This window comes from Fulvia fulva, chromosome 5, assembly GCF_020509005.1.
Source record: "Fulvia fulva chromosome 5, complete sequence".
NCBI classification, from domain to species: domain Eukaryota; kingdom Fungi; phylum Ascomycota; class Dothideomycetes; order Mycosphaerellales; family Mycosphaerellaceae; genus Fulvia; species Fulvia fulva.
Genome location: NC_063016.1, coordinates 2,433,946 through 2,451,984, shown reverse-complemented (window position 1 = coordinate 2,451,984; position 18,039 = coordinate 2,433,946). Strand labels below are relative to the sequence as shown.

The window sequence follows — 18,039 nt, the reverse complement described above, 5'->3', positions numbered from 1 at the left end:
GAATTCTACCGGCATCCCCGATTCCTCGAGTATTACGCGGATCGCGTTCTCCGATGCCTAGATTGACCTTTCTACTACTCCGTTTTGTATAGAGTTATAAGCATCCGTCGTATCGTATAAAACCCCCAATTCTTTCTCCTATTCTTTTAGAACTATTAGTAGCTGTTATAGTCTCCCTATAGAGTGTATAGAAGGTAGGGACAGAAGAGCCTTAGAGTGCTTAGAAGTTGTTAAGAAGTGACAGTCTAGCTTAGTGTGTAAGCGCTAAGGATTATATACCCCGTAACATTTACTACGGGACCTAGCCCTCCAAATTCACCCCTCTACTAAACCTTGATAGATTCACTTCGGCTCGTAACTATATGACTTACGGTACTCCCGCGAGCACCCGCGACTACGCTAGACCCTAGAAGAAGCACGTGGAAGACTCGGAACGTAGGGCAGGTTAGAATAAGGTTTTGAGCAAAGCTACTAAGCGCGGCTTCGTACGGGTTAGCCCTATTAATGCGGGGACACGTACTCGCGAGGGTCGCGTATAAATATCTGGCCTTCCCTAGGCCTCTCTTACTTTCTTCGTCTTTCGTTTTGTGTAGCAATTATACTATACCCTTTGTATCTATACTTCGTACCTATATTCTCGCTTTTACCCTTATATCTTATAGGCTAGGCTCTCGCCCTAATAGTAGCTTAGGTGTATTATTACTCCGTACTACTCTTACGTAGCATTTCGATACTTTCTCTATAGTTAGCCGCTATTATCGTAGTACTTACGGTACGTCGGATTTGTTCTTAAGCGGGATCATCTACTTCTTTCTTAAGAAGTTATCTACGATCTCTAGCTAGTATTTAAAACCTAGCCTAGATGTCGTATTTTCGAAGGGTCCGTAGATATCAATAGATATAAGCGCAAGTCTTTCGTTCTTTCGTTCTACGATAGCGCCTTTAAACTTCCGTATATTCGCGATAGAGTATACCTTATAGTTATACTCGTCCGGGATAGGAATCGGGTCCTTCTTATTACTTACCCTATAGACGTTCCGGAGCAATCCTTTACCTAGGTATACGAATCTTCTATACTAAAGCTCCTACTAATCCTCGGTAGTTACCGCGGCTAGAGCTTCCTCGTATAGTACCTCCGGTAGTCTATTATCTACCTAGTTTAGGGAGTCGGATATCGAAGATACTACCGGTACCCCCCCTCGTAGTACTGTTCGTACGATATGCTTTCCGCTCTTATACTTAAGTATAAAATTTAGAGGTTCGATATCGAATTGCTTACTAAACTGCCTCTATAAAACTAGATTAACTCCGAGATTAGGAACGAACAAGACTTTCTCTAGCGTAATTTGTTTCCCCGTTAGGCCTCCTATAGTTACTATTCCTTTATAGAATATATCTAGGTACCCCCTACTAACTTTAATTACTTTCCTTCTCGCTAGTTTCCTAAGCAATCTGAATAGAGACTTATTATCAGTTATATATAAGGAGGTATAGGAGTCTAGTAACTATTCGGAGGCGGGAAACTTGCCTTTTACTTCGGTAGTAGAATAGGCGACTTCGTCGTCGTATATTTCCTCGGTATCGCTTTCTCGTAAGGTATAGGCTCGTGTCGCCTTTGCCTTTATCTTGTTGTCGGATTGGCTTCTCCTATCCTTCTACTGTTTCTTAGACTTCTTAAGGCCGTTTTAGGCCTTCTCTAGATCCCGGACTAGCTCTTCGTAGGACTTCTTTTCCGGTTACTTCTAGGTGTTCTTCTTTTTAATAAACTCCTTTACGGAATCTAGTTCCGGGCATAATATAACTAGGTAGTTACTATCGTAGATAAAGTAGCCGCTCTTACCCCCTTACCTCTAGGAGTATAGAGCGGTCTCGCCCTTACTCTCTTAGATCTATAATTCGTAGGATTTAAGCAAGGTTATAGCGGATTCCTAGTCTAGGTTTAGCTAGGCTAGGATAGTGTCCCTAGTACTAGCGTAGACGTCCGGGAGGCTACTTAGTAGGTGCTTAAACCTCCGGATAGGGTCCTTATAGTAGGTCTCTTTACTATCTGTTTCGGCAATCTATATAGATAGGTTACCTAGATATGTCTACCCTTGTCTAATTGTCTAATCGTCCGGGAGCTTAAACGATACTAGCTATTTTATAAGCGCTACTACGTATGCCTTATAGACCTTGCTATACTTCTTCTATAGAAGTTTCTAGATCTCTTTCGTATCTCGTATATCCAAGATTTCTTAGTTATCCTCCTCGGACAAATATACTAAGATAGTATATCTCGCTATACCGTTCGCCTTCGAAGTGATCTTAGGCGTAACGGATTCTAGGAGATTAGCAGACAAGTCGTCGATGACCTAGAATACCTCCCGGCTTTCGAGATAGTCTCGTAGTATAACGAACTAGCGCTTCTAGTTCTTACGAGTAAGGGTAGGGCCGACCTTCCGGAGGCCCTCGTAACTCGTTAAGTCTTCTATAGCGAAGGTAGCCTTAGATATATAGTAAGCTCTACTTGACTACGGTGGTTAGAATAAGCTTAGACTCCCCGAGTCTATTAGTAGCGTTCCGTATAGTAGACTCCCCGAGTCTATTAGTACGTTACCGTACGGATTCCGGGTATAGGGTATAATACCCTACGTCGTACTTCCTTAGTATATCGATGTCCTATAAAGTAAACCCGGACTTATAACCTATTAAATAGGTAAAGTATGTGTGTATACGGAAGTCAGGACACGTAATAGGGAAGGAGGAAGGACTAATATAGTATACGAAGGTATATAGTAGAATAGTATTTAGTACTAAAGGTATCTCTACTATTAGTATAGAGACTACGTCTCTTATACCTATATAGAGGAATATTGCTCTAGTCCTAGTTCTGTTTTACTACGCCTTATCGGTTTTACCTATATCTTATCCTACGACGGTAGTTCCTCTAAGTCGCTCCTACTATTCGTACGGTGTTATAGTAGTATTACCGTACTATTATCTCGACTAGCTTAGTATATACTAAGTTAGTCTTAGTACCGTACGACATACCTACTAACCTATATTTGTAATAACTAGGGTCAATAGTAATACCGTTATAAATAAGTTGTCTCGAGCTATATAGACTTAGGTCTAGTATAAGCTAGCTAACTAGGTAGTATATTTCTCGAAGGGAGCCGGTCGCGGATAGGCTAGTTATAGATAGACTAGATATAGATATGTTACTAGACAATAATAAGGCATTAGAGGATAATTAGACTTTCGTACGGTTATAGAGTAGTACGGGTAAGTAGCCGTATAAGATAGATAACGCTTAGAGGACTAAGACGCGTTTTAAGAGGGGAGGTACTATTACGGGTAGCCCGCGACCCCTTACTATAGCTACGTCGGCCCGAGTAAACCGTAGACCTTCCGTCTCGGGTTAGCGCGGCTTAGCTTTACTTTATAACTTTGCCGCGCCTCGCGCTCCTCTTTCGTAGCTTCGTAGAATAATAACTCTCTTATTCGGACCCTATAGTACGCGCGCCCTTATAGAACTAGGCGCTTATAACTTCTAGATCTTCCTAGAGTATTCTCTAATAGTCCTTCGCTCGGTTAAAGGCCGTTTTAAGCTCGGTAGAGCGTAAAACAAATCTCTCTACCTAGTTCTTATCTACCGGATCCGCGTCGCGTTTACCGAGTAGCTTATCCGCTATATATACTACCTCGCTAAGGGTAGGCGCGAATCCTCGCTAATCGAGGTCGAGGATATATCGAATAATCGTCTATTCTTTAGTTAACGTAAGTTTATACTAGATAGGGCGGGTATTAACGCGAGGAGTAATTCCGTAGTACTAGCTAGTTAGCGTCGAATAAGGTACGTAATATACTATAGCTATACGTAGGAGACTCGGAAATTAGCCCTAACGATAGGTAGAGAGGGTAAGAGTAACTCTGCCTTCTTTATGTATTACGGCCGCTCCGTAAGTAAAGGATTCGAATCTGATCACGTGACCCTGAGTCACGTGACCCTGAGTCACGTGACCCTGCTGACTAAGCTCGGCCCGATGCTAACGCCCGACACCTCGGCCTTTAAGTATAGGCCTCGTTCTTAGACTCTCTTCTCTCTTTAGCTATCGACTTCGTTAATACTATACCCTTATACTCTCGTACTATAGTCTCGTAACATTATTAGACGATTATATATTATGTTATTAAGATATAGTACGATAATTAAGAAGTTAGTCGTACTAAGACAAAATTCCTAGCTCACTAGTGTCCCTAGCTTACTAGTACTTTACGTTATACTTAGATACTATAGGTAAATAATACATAGGATTGTCAAAAACGTTAATATAGTAATAATACGATAATATAGCGCAAATAGATAATAAATAAGGTATTCCTAGCTATTACGCGTGCTTACTATAAGGAATATAGGACGGCTCATCTACGGACCTAGGCCCGACGGCATAGCGCGCAATATTGCATAGAGCAATACCAAGCTCACAGCCGAGCAAAAGCCGATCAGTTGTGCCACATAAGAAGCCACGCCCTCGGAGCCTTGCTTTTCTTTGCGTGAGGTCGGCGCACGGAGGACAAAATGGCCTCGCTCAGGATGAATGAGGCAATCACACGCACACCGCCACGAGCCAGAACACCACTTCCTCGGGCTCAAGACTGTACGAATTGGTACATGTATTTCCGTGCCATCTGAACCCGGATTGCGTTCCTTGACGAGACATGCACTTCCTACCTCAGCAAGCAGGTAGCATGCCTGCGCTTGCCGCGACCTTGACGCTGCGCGCTGCTGCTCGCTGATGCTCGAACGGGAAGCGCTCACTATGTGGAAAGCAGCCGACTGGACGAGGATCCCTCCGATGTGGCTTTCGCCAGGACTGTTGTGTGCCTCACGGTGGTGGGCACGACCTCGCAAGTGCTTCTGACGCCCAGAGCAGACTGAATATGCCAACAGTAGAAAGTGCACCCACTATGGTCCAACGAGCACACCCGAGCAATTGTAGTGCTTCGCCTTTCCAAACGAAGATCACTTCCACCTAGCACTTCACTTGCTTATCGTCGTGCAGACTCAGGAAATCGCGATGGTCGACTCGCAAGGATCATGTGCCCGAAAGATCCACTCGCTTACTCTCGCTTTTTGGACTTTGAGGAGCTCCCTCCGGTTGATGTGGCATGGACACGTCGCTCGTCAACTGTCAGCATGTCGTTTGAGCGAGCTCACCAAGTGCGTTGCGGCTAATCGACGATGGAGCGGACGATGCCTACGCCATGCGGAAACTCAAAGGCTGCATGTTACAGTTTGGCTCGCGACCACGTCACTGGTTCGCTTACTCTATGTACGATTTACCTTGAACGGCCTTCAGTGAGATGTCCCGTAGCAGGGTATGCTAACACGAACACTGGACGAAGTGGGTGGACATCGCTTGGAAATCCTTGGGATCATCATAGCTGCGTGATAGGTCTCCATCTCCTCGAGAGCGATGGTATGTCGTGAAAGAATGCATGCATCGTGTTATGGCTGAGCGCGGTTGGCATCGCAACAGCACGTTCGCGTTTGCTCAAAGGCTTTGCAGATTGGACCTTCCAGAGCTGGGCGTTGCGCCCCTCCATGTATGGAGGAAAGAGCGTACGCGAAGAACGCACTTGGACCTGGCTCAAGTTTGCACTCTTACCGCCAACTGAACACTTTTCACCATCAATACAGCACACCCTAACCAATAATGATACCGTGCATAGCTCCTGGAAACAGCAGACTTGTTCGCATGCTCAGGTGAAGTCGGCTGCCAGAATCACCGCCCACCGCCCGCGACCTGGCAGAGTGTCATGGATGCTGCGAAGATGTCGTATCAGCGGACAGCGGCATACCCGCACATCGACTCATCTGAGGATACGCCGAGTGAACACAGCTCCCTCTATACCGCTTGGCCAACAGCTTCGCCCTTGAAAGACGCATCCGAAGGCGCTTGCGGTCGAAAGTCTCGCTCAGAAGAGCCTGGATCTGCTGAGCGTCAGCAACATATACTCGCCGGCTGCTCTAATCCCGAAAAATCTGCATACTCCGGAACCAGACTATTTGCCATCACCGAACATGGAAGCATCGCAACGCTGAGAACCATGCCCTCCAGTTGGACGTTCCAGCAGCGGCTCGTTGGCGAGCAAGCCAAAGGGCAGTCAGACAATGATTAGGCATCGACTACCACGAGACTGAAGCGCTGTGCCTCGCTGGATGACTCTCAATTATGCCAGATTAGAAATGCAAACTTGCCCGGCGCGTTGAGCTCTTCTGATGGAAGTGAGGATCACGGGAGAGGCTCGACCCAACTGTGCTCAAGCTCGGTCGCAGGGCCGATGCTGCCAGTATGTAGTCCGCCGGAACGTGTCAAGACACCTCCTGGTGCTCCAAGGTGGCCCCTTGATGATCGCGCAGCCTGGCCATCACGAACAAGCGAGCCTGGAGGGATTGATCAGGCACGATGTCGCAACATCACACCGTTATTTCAACCGCGGAGAATGCCATTCCAGCGAGCGATGTATTTCATAAGACGTGCAAATCGCCCTTCGGTAGCTACGCAGGCGACTTTACCAGCGCACTTGACTACCCGAGTCTGGAGGCCTCCCGCCAGCGGTCATTCGACGGCTTATCTTGCTGATATGGATGCCCATCCGTTAGGAGTTGTAGCAGACATGCCAATTGCAGTTGCTATGAACCCCAATGGGCCACATCCATCTTCTACCGAGAAGCAGTTGGCGTCAGAGAGACTGGACACAGTCCACCCAGCCGATGATAGTAGCAGCCGGTCCGACACGCGCAGAGCAAATGCTAGGGCTACGCGGACGTCGTCTATGGAAGTCAGTCCTTCAGAGCGCAGCTTGAGATATGCAACGATGAATGCTGTCCCTGCCTCACCAGAAATGATCATCTCCTGCGCCGCAAGACGCACCGCAGCTATTCCAAGATCAGCAAGATCGTCAAATGCATGCTCAACCAGCCCGGTCTCAACGTCGAGAGTCATCGCCACAGACACCGTGAGGACCGATGAACTGCTGAGCAGCTTTCCGGCTCCACCTGTTCCATGGGACGCAGCCAGACCTGGCAGACTTGCAAGGTCAACACTTCCCCAAAAACGACCTTCCTGGTCAATATTTCCACGGAGTGCACCACGTACAGATCAAGACATAGCCCCAGCTAGCAAGCAGCCTAGATCCGCGATCTCTTGTGGGGTTTCCTCTGTGGTTCAAGGGCGCTCGATCGCATCTAATGCCGGCTCGTCTTCGCCTCAATGGCGCGGAGAGTCGTGGAACCGGGACCGCCACTCTGGTGTCCCTCTCAACGGCGTAGCGACCACTTCGCTGCATAGCTTCGACCGACGTAGCGAGCGACAATCCGGCGAGAGCGCTTCGGCACAGGCGTCTTCTCTTAGAACTAGAGCTCTGCATGGACCGGCATCGGACAGAAGCGAGAACCAGCGTGCGATTGTGAACGGTGCCCATCGTTACAATCGTGGCAGGGCAGTACCTGGCGAACTCGCAGTCTTTGCGCCGTCAGTCGATACGGCGAAGTCATTGACACCAGACCAACTTACAGATCCTACGCCTGTGATTCAAGGGCCATCATTCTGCAAACACAGGCTTGCAAAGCTCAAAGCCCGACAACTGCACATCCCATCGCCTCACGTTGTTGGTCTCGCAACGTTCGACGGTAGCAATGGTGCCTCCGAAGTTCCTTCATCACATAGCATTGATGCGCCAAGCACGGGTGTGCACACTTCGACTCCAGTGCCGAGCCCAACACGCCAACCTGAGATGCACATTGGTGGAGCTCCGACGACCGGTTCAGCTACGGAGACCTTGACGACTGCGGCCTCTGATCCGATGCTTGTGTCGAACACTGGGATAGGCCCTCCTGGGGAGGTAGCTGCGACTTCCGGCGCCGCCAGTGTCACAGCGTCTGGTCGAGCTAAGTTGGTGCAGCGGCGCAACGAACAAGGCACGTGGCGTACGCGTATGAGCAAGACTACCTGCTGGCGCTGCGAGATGGCGGCGGTGCAAGAGTCGTGGTGGCATAAAATCAAGTATGCTCTGCAGTACACTTGTCTCTGCCATTACAGAGGATATTACAACGAGGAGGACCGCGAGTGGAAGCACGAGCGAAAGCGTGCTATTTGGCGGAGTAGAGGGAGTCGTGTGGGCATTGGGCCACACGGTGCAGAGGACTCGGCCGGCGATGCGCGACAGGGGACCTTCGCGCCTGTGGCCGGAGACAATGTGGTCGATGGCCGGGGTCGTTGATCGCTCGGTCTTCATGCTAAAGCGGTGCGTGCGGTGGCAACTCAGACCTTCAGAAACCTTATTCGTGTTTGAAAAGTGGACACCGGTCCGACACCGACGTTTGCTCTTTGTGGAGGGAGAGAACAGAGTGTTCGATTCGGCCAGAGTCTCACCTGACGACACAGCTAGAACTCAAAGTGAAGAGGAAGAGGAGAGACCCTATGAGACGGTGTGTGTCAACCTGGAAGCCAGTGATAGCGGAGCTTTCTCCAATGAGTACCCCGAGCATGGCCCTTACGAGCTCCACAGTGCCACGTAGGATGGCTGTTCTTTTTCCTTGTACATCCGCAGCCTGGTAGCTCTCTTTCTCTCACCCACCTTAAGGCTTACGGTGGCTGATAGCTTGTTACTAAATTGGCGGTCCATGCACGGTGTCTGATCCTCGCCTTCAACAACCACACCTCAACGTCCGCACCAACCACAGGCAAGTCCTAGCATCAAGTTCCCTGCACACCGCAGATCGCAAGTGCAGTCATTCACTGTATGGATCCACCCAGCGCTCTCGTATTTCCAAGTACTCCATCCGAACTTCAAGGCGACGAGGGCAGCATAATCGCTCTGCTCTCGTTGTATGTCGTAGCAACACACCCATGCAACAAGGTGATGTCACTTCTGCCATTGAAGCCTGCTGGGAGCCCCTGCCATGATGCTTGCAACTCGGGCTACGGGATCTGAAACAAGCTCACATGCTGGCTGCGCTAATGTTGGCACCACGCACGTGCAATGTCCACGCGATGTGTGCGGACTCTTATACCATTGGTAAGCGAAGCGGGCGATCCGACAGATGTGAGGGTCATGCTTACAAGGAGGACAAACCCACCCCACGAGTCATGCGCGATTCTTGAAATTCTCCAAGTCCTCTAGCGGAAGGCGACGTAGATTTGAGGTGTCTACGGCTACAACATAGGGGAACAAGTCCAACGATTCTAGGGCAACATTAGCCGCTCTTCAAGATACGCTTATTCAATTATCGATACGATACACGGGGAGGACGACAAGTTGTACTTACGATTAGAGCCCGGACCACCAAGCTTTGTTAGTGCTGAGAAATACGCGTACCAAGTTTGTCCTCCTTATACACACAACCGATGTGAGGTCTGAGCGTAGAACGGATTGGGAGAAAGGTGTGTTATCATGGTAAGAATTGGAGAGGCGTCGCCGGTGGGCGCCTGCGGCGTATACGAGTGATGGTGCCAAGGTCATGGCCGGAGATGTGCCGGGTACTGGGTGTGTTGTGCTTGAGGTGATGGTGGTAGACATGGGCATGATATCTGGTTATCGTTGTTGGTAGTGCTACAGGTGCTCTACGGATAACCATAGCCAGCGAATGCCATGCATGACTCCTGTACTTGTGGAAAAAGAATGGTGCAAGTCTACGTGCGTATGTCCAGGACAGCTTGTCCTTTTCAACGCAGCACATCTGTCCTCCTAGTACCGAGCTGCCAGACGTACTTCGCCGATACCACTGAGCTTGGTTCTCATTCAACCGTAGGGCCATAGTGGTTGGGTGAGATCGCGCCAGCCATAAGGGTTGAAGACCTCCTCCACTGCGATACCACGCTCCCTCAAGACGCCCCAGATGTCAGCTGTCACTTGTTGCACGCCATAACCTCCATTGTGGCAGATTTGAGCAACTTTCAGACTCGACATCACATCGATTATCATGCTCATTTTTCTCACGAAGCGCTTGTCCCATGCTCTTGCGCGGATGACACCTCTTGAGGTCAAAGGACCAGCATGAGCCACGTCCTACAGACAAGGAAGTGTTAGCTACAGTCGTGAAGCATGAGGCTATGTTTTGAGAGCGCATGTTGCACAAGTAGAGGAGGCGTGCGTACCAGCCGGAACTGAACCTTCTTGGTGCGCCTCGCCAGGATGGATTGTGCGAACAGCCCGAAGTGTCGTGTTCGACTCAAGCTCTCGAAGTTGAATATGTTGACGTATGCGGCGTGGGTCCGATTGATGTTCGTCGCTCTGGCATAAATGACTGGCCCTTCACGATCTTGATCGAAGATAGAGTTGCGCAGGTGTGGCAGATGCTGGTATTCTTCACTGCCACTCATCTGAAGAGGTCAGATGTTAGCCAAGGTGTATCAAGAGTAAGAATATAAGCCACGTGAATGGTCGCCTGGTTTGGGGATGTTGCTCTGGCATCTTTTCTTGTTTACATAGATAGACAGCGTGAAGTCGTCGAAAAACCTTGATCGGCCAAATGCATCCAGCGCGATGGCGTATAAACGAGCATTGATCGCTATGCGGAGGAAGTCCTTGAGGTCGGAGTACTGCTTGATGGTCAGGTCACCGCCTATTGTGCGAGGATCTGACTCGAGACAAATCCTGTAAATAAGTTCCAGGATTTCATTGGGAAGGCCCTCGAAGGATTTCGGCTGTGGATTTTGCGATGCCATGGTGTGAATACTGAACGAGTAATGGAGTCGAGCCGCTGTGAGTTGTGCTGAAGTGTTTGTGTCGATGATGGCATGACAAGTAGAGGCATATCTTTGTCGGCTGTCATCGTGGCTTCTTGCTGCTCTGGCCATGAGCTGGAAGCGATAGAAGTCGCCATACACGACAACCGACAGGAGCACCCACTATTGAGCATAGAGCCTTCCGCGGAATGCTGATATGTAGTGCAATACAGTCTCGTTCAAGCGCACTTGCCAAGATGTCATATTCAGCAGTGGCGGCTGCCTGCTGCGGATTGCAACAGTAGCGCGACCCAGGAGACTGCGACTGCCAGACCTAGTAGGAGCTGCCGCTTTGCTCTCATGCAACATCGAAAGCTCGAGCCATGCAAGTGACGACTACCAATCGCCTCGGGGCAGTAACAATGGCGGCAGCGATGAAGCCAGCACGGTGTCGTGCCGTAGCCACACGTGAATCAGTCACCTCGTCGCAGCAAGCTTCAGCCTCACGGAACATCCTTTTGTATCCGCCTGGGAACATGGTCCACCTCGCCAACCCCTGCCGATAAGACTACAAGGATCATGCTGAGCTTCCGTCTCACGCAAAACCCCGTGGTTCTTGCCGGCAGTGTCGAAGCAACCACAACCCCGAGATGTGCGCGGGGGCCCGGTATCGGTCAACCCAACGATGGCTCCATGTATCTCCGCGGGTCGGTCACAGAAATTGACTCTGAAAGCATTGGAGGTGCACTACTGTAGCAGTCGGATAACAGACAGACTTGGTGGCTGCCGGGCGTGCTTTGGTACCAACCATCGGGGTTGAAGTTGCTGCGAAATGTAGAATGGACAAGACTCCTTCGGTACGTTAAGTCAAGCCTCCCGACAGACGTGCAGCAACTTCTGCCAGTTCGTATGCGACTAACAGGCTCCCGCCGAGGCGACTCCCAATTGACTTGAGCATCGTCTTGGGTACGAATGCATCACCAATGCATCATAAGACTCTCATCCTTCATCCAAAAGCCAACTTCTTTTGTCCCTTTTCCGGCCCACCGACACTAGCCGGCGGCCGTCCTCTGCCTTTCTGCTTCGTCTTCGCAGAATGTTGAGTGACTTGCGTTGTCAGCTTCGGGGGCGGTCTGGGTGGTGTAGCCTGCTCGTTCTGTAGATCCTGAGCGAAGTGGAAGTCCTCGTGCTCTGTTCTGTCGAGTTCTGGTATGCGCCTCTTACATCGATCGCAGAGATAGACATCTGCGACATAGTCCGCTTCTTCTACTGAAATGTTGGTCGTCGGTGGTGCTGTTGGAGGGAGAGGATTGTCACCTTGAGCTGAAGGTGGGAGTTCTGATGATTCGTTGTCTAGGCGTTGGTGGTCGTGATGTTCCTCAAGAGGATCAGCAAGCTCTTCACTGTCGGCCGGTCCTGGTGTTCCTGCGCTCTCGTGTTCATAATCGCTCCCCATGCTGTCCGTCTGTCTGGCAAACAAAGTCGGAACACCACCGACCTTGACCTTTCGCTTCTTACGAGCTGGACCCCGATCATTCGTGATCAGCCTTCCAATACTTGTCGCATTCAGTGCCTTAGCTTCCTCGCCTCGCACCAGAAACCCACCAATGCCTTTGTTGTTCGTCACGCCATCTTCAAACCCTCCGACTGAAAGCGACAAGTTCGCACAAGGCCAAGCACGACCATCCACAATGACAGCAGCAAGCAGTCCCTTTGCAAGATTGAACAAAATCTCCTCTGTAATGCCTTTTCCCATGGGTATAGGTGCTGATTTACTACGAGTCTGTGCCCCCTGCCGGTGGTGTAAATTGATCGTCTTCGGTCGTCGTTTGTTCTCCAGAACGCCTTCTTCAACAAGACGACTGAAGATGTCAGCGACGAAGATTCGCAACCACTTCGAAGCAACGTCCATGCTGTTGATCGATGGCCGGAAAGACTTGGCCGAAAGCATCGATTTGATCTGTGTTCGAGGATTCACTTCGCTGTCGTCTTCGCCTCGAATGACGCCGTATAGCCAGGCTCCAGTGCTGTCGCCCAGCTGCTTTTTCAGTTGCTCGACTGTCATGGGCAGTAGCTCGGATACTGTATCAGTATTGAAAGCTGCTACAACTTCATCGCCAAGCTTGCCTCCTAGGTTACGGATTTTGGTGAACTTGAAGCCAGACAAGAAGTGCTGCACAGCTCTGTTCCGTATCACCGTCTGCGCATTCGGTTTCTTATGGCCAGAGCCGAGTTTCGCTAGCATCTTGTTCCTGCTGAGGCCAGCCGAACATGTATACTTCAATTCTTTGTAGATCTTTGCCCTCACGTCTCGCACAATCTCAGAGGCAATCAGCATCACCACATCATCCCAGTCCGGATCGTCTTCTTCCGACTGCTCATAGTCCAGATCCACCAACGCATCAGCCGCCCAGTCCAACACTGTGGAAGGTGGTCTTGGAAGTGGCTCTGATGGGTCATCATAAGGAGCGGGACCTCGCAGCTCTGGATACCTCTCCAACAAAATCCCATGTACCTGTGCGCTCAAATCCAAGAAGACCTCATCAATACTCGCCTTCTCCACTTTTTGCTTATCTGCCGGCAGACAGCCCTTGATCAGAGCCAAGATCTTACGACTTTCAATCCGATATGGATCAAGACTGACCTTCCTCGTAGCAATTTCTTTGAACGCATCGTCAGCGTACGACCAAGTTGTATCGCCTTCCTTCCACGTCGCGACGTGCTGGCATATGATGTCTGGACACTTCTCCTTGGCCTCGGTGATTGTGACATGCCTGTCGAGGCCGTATGCTCGGGCAGGATAGTTGATGGCAATCAGACCTTGCCATTGTTGTACCGCTAATGGTTGATCGGGCGAGATGTCCAGCCGGACCATTTCGCACTGCGCGTAGAAGGCATCGAGATCGACATGTGCTATCACGCGGAGTGGGCAGTTCGTGGCCGAGTGTGCGAAGGTGGAGAGATGTTTGTACGTATACTTGCTTCGGCGCTTTCGTCTCGTCGTCGGGGAGAAGGGTGAAGATGTGAAGGCTTGCGAGGAGGATGCCATCGTAGGCCAGGAGACATGTTATCGTATCTCCAGCGGTCCGATAACCATGTATGCTAGCATGTCGGCCGTGAGACGCTCATTTGATGTTGATGTTGCTGTAGCCTGTAACAAGCGCGTCGAGGCGCGTACATGTAAGATTACATGTAAAGTGGCCCATTCACCTACAGTACGTCATGCATGAAAGAGGTTCCCGTCCTTGAAATATTGATTCGTTCCTCCATCAATAGGGTAGCGGAGATCGTTTTGGTGAAGCCTTATCGCGTTGGCGGGTATCGATCATGAAGAACATGGAGCTCGTCCACAAGACTGACAGAGTGCCCGGAGCATGTAGGCCTCGTGTCCAGGTTCGCCGACTGGCTGTGTAGATGTCGATGTCGATGTGGTGGCGATGTAGGAGGTACAGGTAGGTCAGAAGCGGCGATTGTTCAGACCAGAACACTAGAATAGCTCTAGTGCATAAGGGCTGAAAAGTGAGATGAGAGCTGGCTCACATGCAACATGTTGATCGTCCCTTCACAACTACATCCACTGCAGCCCATCCTGTCCTCCGCACATGCATGGGCTTCTATAGAAGATGCACTAGGCATCGCGCCTACACATTGAACAAATATCGCCAAACGTGACAGCTGCCTCGACTTATCCCGCACGTCTTCCAGCAGACGGCAGTGCATGCAGCATCCAGGCACCAGATGCGCAGCACAGCTTGATCAGCAGCGCGTGCTACAGCTACCGGCAGGTATAGCTTCTTCCTGATAGGGTAACTCTTCCACCGGCAAGGTGACTGCACAAAAGTGCGGCCTCACCTTCTTCACACACCGAAAATCTCCTCTACTCACAGACAATACCCGTCTTCACCACTCACCTGCAGACCACATGCCACCAGCACTCGGGATGGTCTCACCGCCATCACCCTCCCAGCATACCGCTACCACCAAGCCACCACAAGCCACTCCAGATAAGATGACCAACGGCACGTCGGAACATCCCGAAGAGGCCACGGACAGCAAGGAGAAGGAGACCAAAGACGATGACAGCACAAAGTCAGAAGGCGACGAGGACGCCGGCATCGAGCGTGGCATGAAGCTCGACGTCAAGAGCCTCTATCGCGAAGACTACGATCATGCTTGGGAGGATTGGACACCCGACCACGAGAAGATGGACGCCGAACGCCTCAAGAACTCGAGATTCGCAGTCGTGGTCCGCCATGAGATGGACACCGCCGCGGATTCCGGCCTACGACTCCACTCCATCACGATACAAAGCCCTCTGCTCCGGAAGATACTCGACAAGCTCTTCCACGGCTACAGAGACATCTCCACCAAGCTGAAGGAGCTCACATTCAGCTGCCCATTCCACGAGTTCTACTTCCGCTGGGATCGGTACATTGAGCTCACCGAACAAGAGACCGACGACACCACTCGAAGTCACATCGCGCTGCTGAACAAGACGATCAAGCCGGAGATTGAGCCTCATGTTGAGCTTGGCAAAGAGCTCAGAAAAGAGGGAACGATCACTTTTGACTACCTTTGGATCCTGTTCCAACAAGACGCCGAGGTCTGTGCTCAAATCGCAAAGCAGAACCGTCTTTTCAACCTTGTCCGAGCATCCTACCAGAAGACACAGGTCGGTGTTGTGTTTTCGATGACCTGCAAATTCGTCAGCTTCGATGGCGATCGTTTTGGTTATCAGAACCACACTTTCCAGATCAAGGCCTTTGAAGGTCACAGGCGTGTGTCAGAGCTGAGTGTTTTACCGCTCGATCTGCACTCGAGACGAGACGCAATCGTGACACAGACAACAGCACGAGGCCGCACTTTTGTGAAGCTCCAAGGCGTGAACTACAAGTCGTACTATGGGTTCGTGGAACCGGCGGATCCTCGGAGGAAGAGACAGAAGGTATGACTTGCAGCTGCTTCTGTGACGATCATTATGCTAATACTGTTGTGGCCAGATTGATGGCGGTCGGGTAGTGATCGGTGAGTAAGGTCGGGCACAGAAGCCTTGTTGGGACACCTGAGATACGTTCGGGACGTTCATGGCTTCTGACCCTACTACTTTGAGACACATAGACTGACCTACCTTGCCTTTAGATGCGGCTGGATACAACAACGAGAACGTGGAGGATGAGCAGCATCTCGAGACACTACAGGACGCATCAGACAAGTTTTCCGACACAGTCAACAACCAGGACCTAGACCGCGATGATGACTATTTCATTTTCCTTTGACCTGGACGACGATCGAGAACTCCGCCGCCATCGAAACGTCATCTTGACCGACAAGATGAAGAGTCGACACCTCTCGAGCTGGAAGAGCACCACTATCGCCTTTGTGATTCACTGCTACGTGGCTACTGCCTGACTTCGAAGCAATGGGTTCTGATGCAAGTTGATGGTATACGCGACATCAAGTGGAATGCGGCGTCCTTCAAGCGCCTAGTCCTACCCAATGACTACAAGGAACTGATTCTTTCCTTCGTTGAGAGTCACCGCGAGCGCGCCGAAGACTCCTTCGACGATATAATCGAAGGGAAGGGGCAAGGAATGATCATCTTGCTCTCGGGTGTGCCAGGAGTGGGAAAGACGCTCACTGCAGAAGCAGTAGCAGAGGAAATGCAAGTACCACTCTATAACATGTCTGCTGGCCAGCTTGGGTTCGACGCAGATACCGTCGAAGCCCGACTCCACGACGTCCTCAAAGTCTGCACCAAATGGGGCGCAGTTCTCCTCCTCGACGAATGCGACGTCTTCCTCGAGCAGCGACAGATCACAGACATCCACCGCAACAAGCTCGTCGCCGTCTTCCTCCGCCTCCTCGAGTACTACCAAGGCTGTCTCTTTCTAACAACAAATCGCGCCGCCACGACAGACCTCGCCTTCAAATCACGAATTGACCTCATCATCGACTACCCGAAGCTCACCTTTGAGGCTAAGCGACAGATCTGGCATACGTTTGTTCGATCTTCGGAGGACTTCCCGCAGAACGACAGCGAGATCACGGATGCTGAGCTTGATGTGCTGGCGAGGATTGATATCAATGGGAGGGAGATTAAGAACTTGGTCAAGAATGGAAGGCTTTTGGCTAAGCGGAAGGGGCAGAAGTTGGGGGTACAGCATTTGAGGACTGTGGTTAGTGTGCAGAATGCTGTGCCGAATATCGAGAGTACGGAGGAGGTGTATCCGGCGCTGGACTAATTCGAAGCAAAAGGATGAAGGAGAGCTCCTCCTCGCTCCCAGGACCATACCATGGCTAACATCAAAGCCCCCGCTTGAGCACCTTCCACCAATACATTCCTCACCCAAGCTTCTCAACAATGAACCCACTCCCACAATCCGCAACACTCTGACTAAACCCATAAAACAAATGACTTCCCGAAAACACATTCCCCGCATCAAACCCCATACACACCCCATCCCCCTCATAACAAATATCCCTAACCCGTCCCGTCCCATACCAACCCTCAGGAACCTCATAATCCGACGTAGCCAACAAAGCCCCACTAGCCCCCGCCGTGCTCGTTCCGCACATGTCATCAACATTCCCCCGTCTATCCGGTAAATGATACGGATTCCCGATTTGTACGACCGCGCTGATCGCCTGTCCTTGCCGCGAGGTAGGTGGGAAGGCCTGCAAAGCGCGATTCACGACCGTGGCGCCTTGGGAGTATCCTAGCAGAACGTAACGCTGCTGCGGACAGCTTGACAGGCCGGTTTGAATGAAGCGCGCGATGTCGGAGGAGCCGATGGAGGTCGTTTGTTGGGTTATGTCCGGGGCGGCTGGGTAGACTACGTTGTAGATTGAGCCGTTGGGGACGGCGGCGAGGACTTGGTCGATCATGGTGCGGAAGCCGATGGATTCGCCTTGTAGTTCGCCGGTGCCGCGGGCGTTGATGAGGGTGTAGTCGTTACAGGCTGCTGAGGCTAAGGCGAGGGTTGATGCGAGGGTGGCGAGGGTAAGGGGATGCATCTTGAAAATATCCGAATGGATATTTTGTGTCAAGGTTAAGCAAATGTGAGACGAGGCGATGTTGTGGGTCTATATGCTTGTTCAGAACAAGTTATTTTTGGCGTTATATTGCTTCGCGAAGACTATGCCTCGGGGTGTCCCTTCGCCAAGCTATCAATCTGAGATGCTACTAGTATGGTTCACAGCTACCAGGTGTAGTAGCTTCTGTGAGATCGGCATCGTGCAGTGATCTGCGCGGGAAAAGTACCGATGAGGCAGGTACTAGAGCACTCGTATGGGAATTTGCCTATTCTGTGTCACCGAAGCACTA

General features: G+C 50.8%; 7 protein-coding genes across 7 annotated transcripts; 4 read left to right on the top strand and 3 right to left on the bottom strand.

Moving 5' to 3' along the window:
- Positions 1 to 5,817: 5,817 nt before the first annotated feature.
- On the top strand, positions 5,818 to 6,165 carry CLAFUR5_05943 (uncharacterized protein; the record flags this gene model as incomplete). The annotated part of the gene is made up of 1 exon (XM_047905091.1): positions 5,818 to 6,165. The coding sequence occupies one exon, from the start codon at positions 5,818 to 5,820 to the stop codon at positions 6,163 to 6,165; it is 348 nt and encodes a 115-aa protein (XP_047762323.1).
- Positions 6,166 to 6,663: 498 nt separating this feature from the next.
- On the top strand, positions 6,664 to 8,268 carry CLAFUR5_05942 (uncharacterized protein; the record flags this gene model as incomplete). Its single annotated transcript, XM_047905090.1, has 1 exon — positions 6,664 to 8,268. The coding sequence occupies one exon, from the start codon at positions 6,664 to 6,666 to the stop codon at positions 8,266 to 8,268; it is 1,605 nt and encodes a 534-aa protein (XP_047762322.1).
- Positions 8,269 to 9,789: 1,521 nt separating this feature from the next.
- On the bottom strand, positions 9,790 to 10,715 carry CLAFUR5_05941 (uncharacterized protein; the record flags this gene model as incomplete). Its single annotated transcript, XM_047905089.1, has 3 exons — positions 9,790 to 10,056; positions 10,146 to 10,370; positions 10,476 to 10,715. 3 exons carry the CDS (start codon positions 10,713 to 10,715, stop codon positions 9,790 to 9,792), a joined length of 732 nt encoding a protein of 243 aa, XP_047762317.1.
- A 1,006-nt stretch (positions 10,716 to 11,721) lies between these two features.
- Positions 11,722 to 13,764, bottom strand: CLAFUR5_05940 (N-acetyltransferase eso1; the record flags this gene model as incomplete). The annotated part of the gene is made up of 1 exon (XM_047905088.1): positions 11,722 to 13,764. One exon carries the CDS (start codon positions 13,762 to 13,764, stop codon positions 11,722 to 11,724), a length of 2,043 nt encoding a protein of 680 aa, XP_047762316.1.
- Positions 13,765 to 14,637: 873 nt separating this feature from the next.
- On the top strand, positions 14,638 to 15,991 carry CLAFUR5_05939 (uncharacterized protein; the record flags this gene model as incomplete). Its single annotated transcript, XM_047905087.1, has 3 exons — positions 14,638 to 15,660; positions 15,716 to 15,740; positions 15,855 to 15,991. 3 exons carry the CDS (start codon positions 14,638 to 14,640, stop codon positions 15,989 to 15,991), a joined length of 1,185 nt encoding a protein of 394 aa, XP_047762746.1.
- Positions 15,992 to 16,144: 153 nt separating this feature from the next.
- On the top strand, positions 16,145 to 16,957 carry CLAFUR5_05938 (uncharacterized protein; the record flags this gene model as incomplete). The annotated part of the gene is made up of 1 exon (XM_047905086.1): positions 16,145 to 16,957. The coding sequence occupies one exon, from the start codon at positions 16,145 to 16,147 to the stop codon at positions 16,955 to 16,957; it is 813 nt and encodes a 270-aa protein (XP_047762415.1).
- A 100-nt stretch (positions 16,958 to 17,057) lies between these two features.
- Positions 17,058 to 17,729, bottom strand: CLAFUR5_05937 (Carboxylesterase Culp1; the record flags this gene model as incomplete). Its single annotated transcript, XM_047905085.1, has 1 exon — positions 17,058 to 17,729. The coding sequence occupies one exon, from the start codon at positions 17,727 to 17,729 to the stop codon at positions 17,058 to 17,060; it is 672 nt and encodes a 223-aa protein (XP_047762574.1).
- Between the last annotated feature and the right edge of the window lie 310 nt (positions 17,730 to 18,039).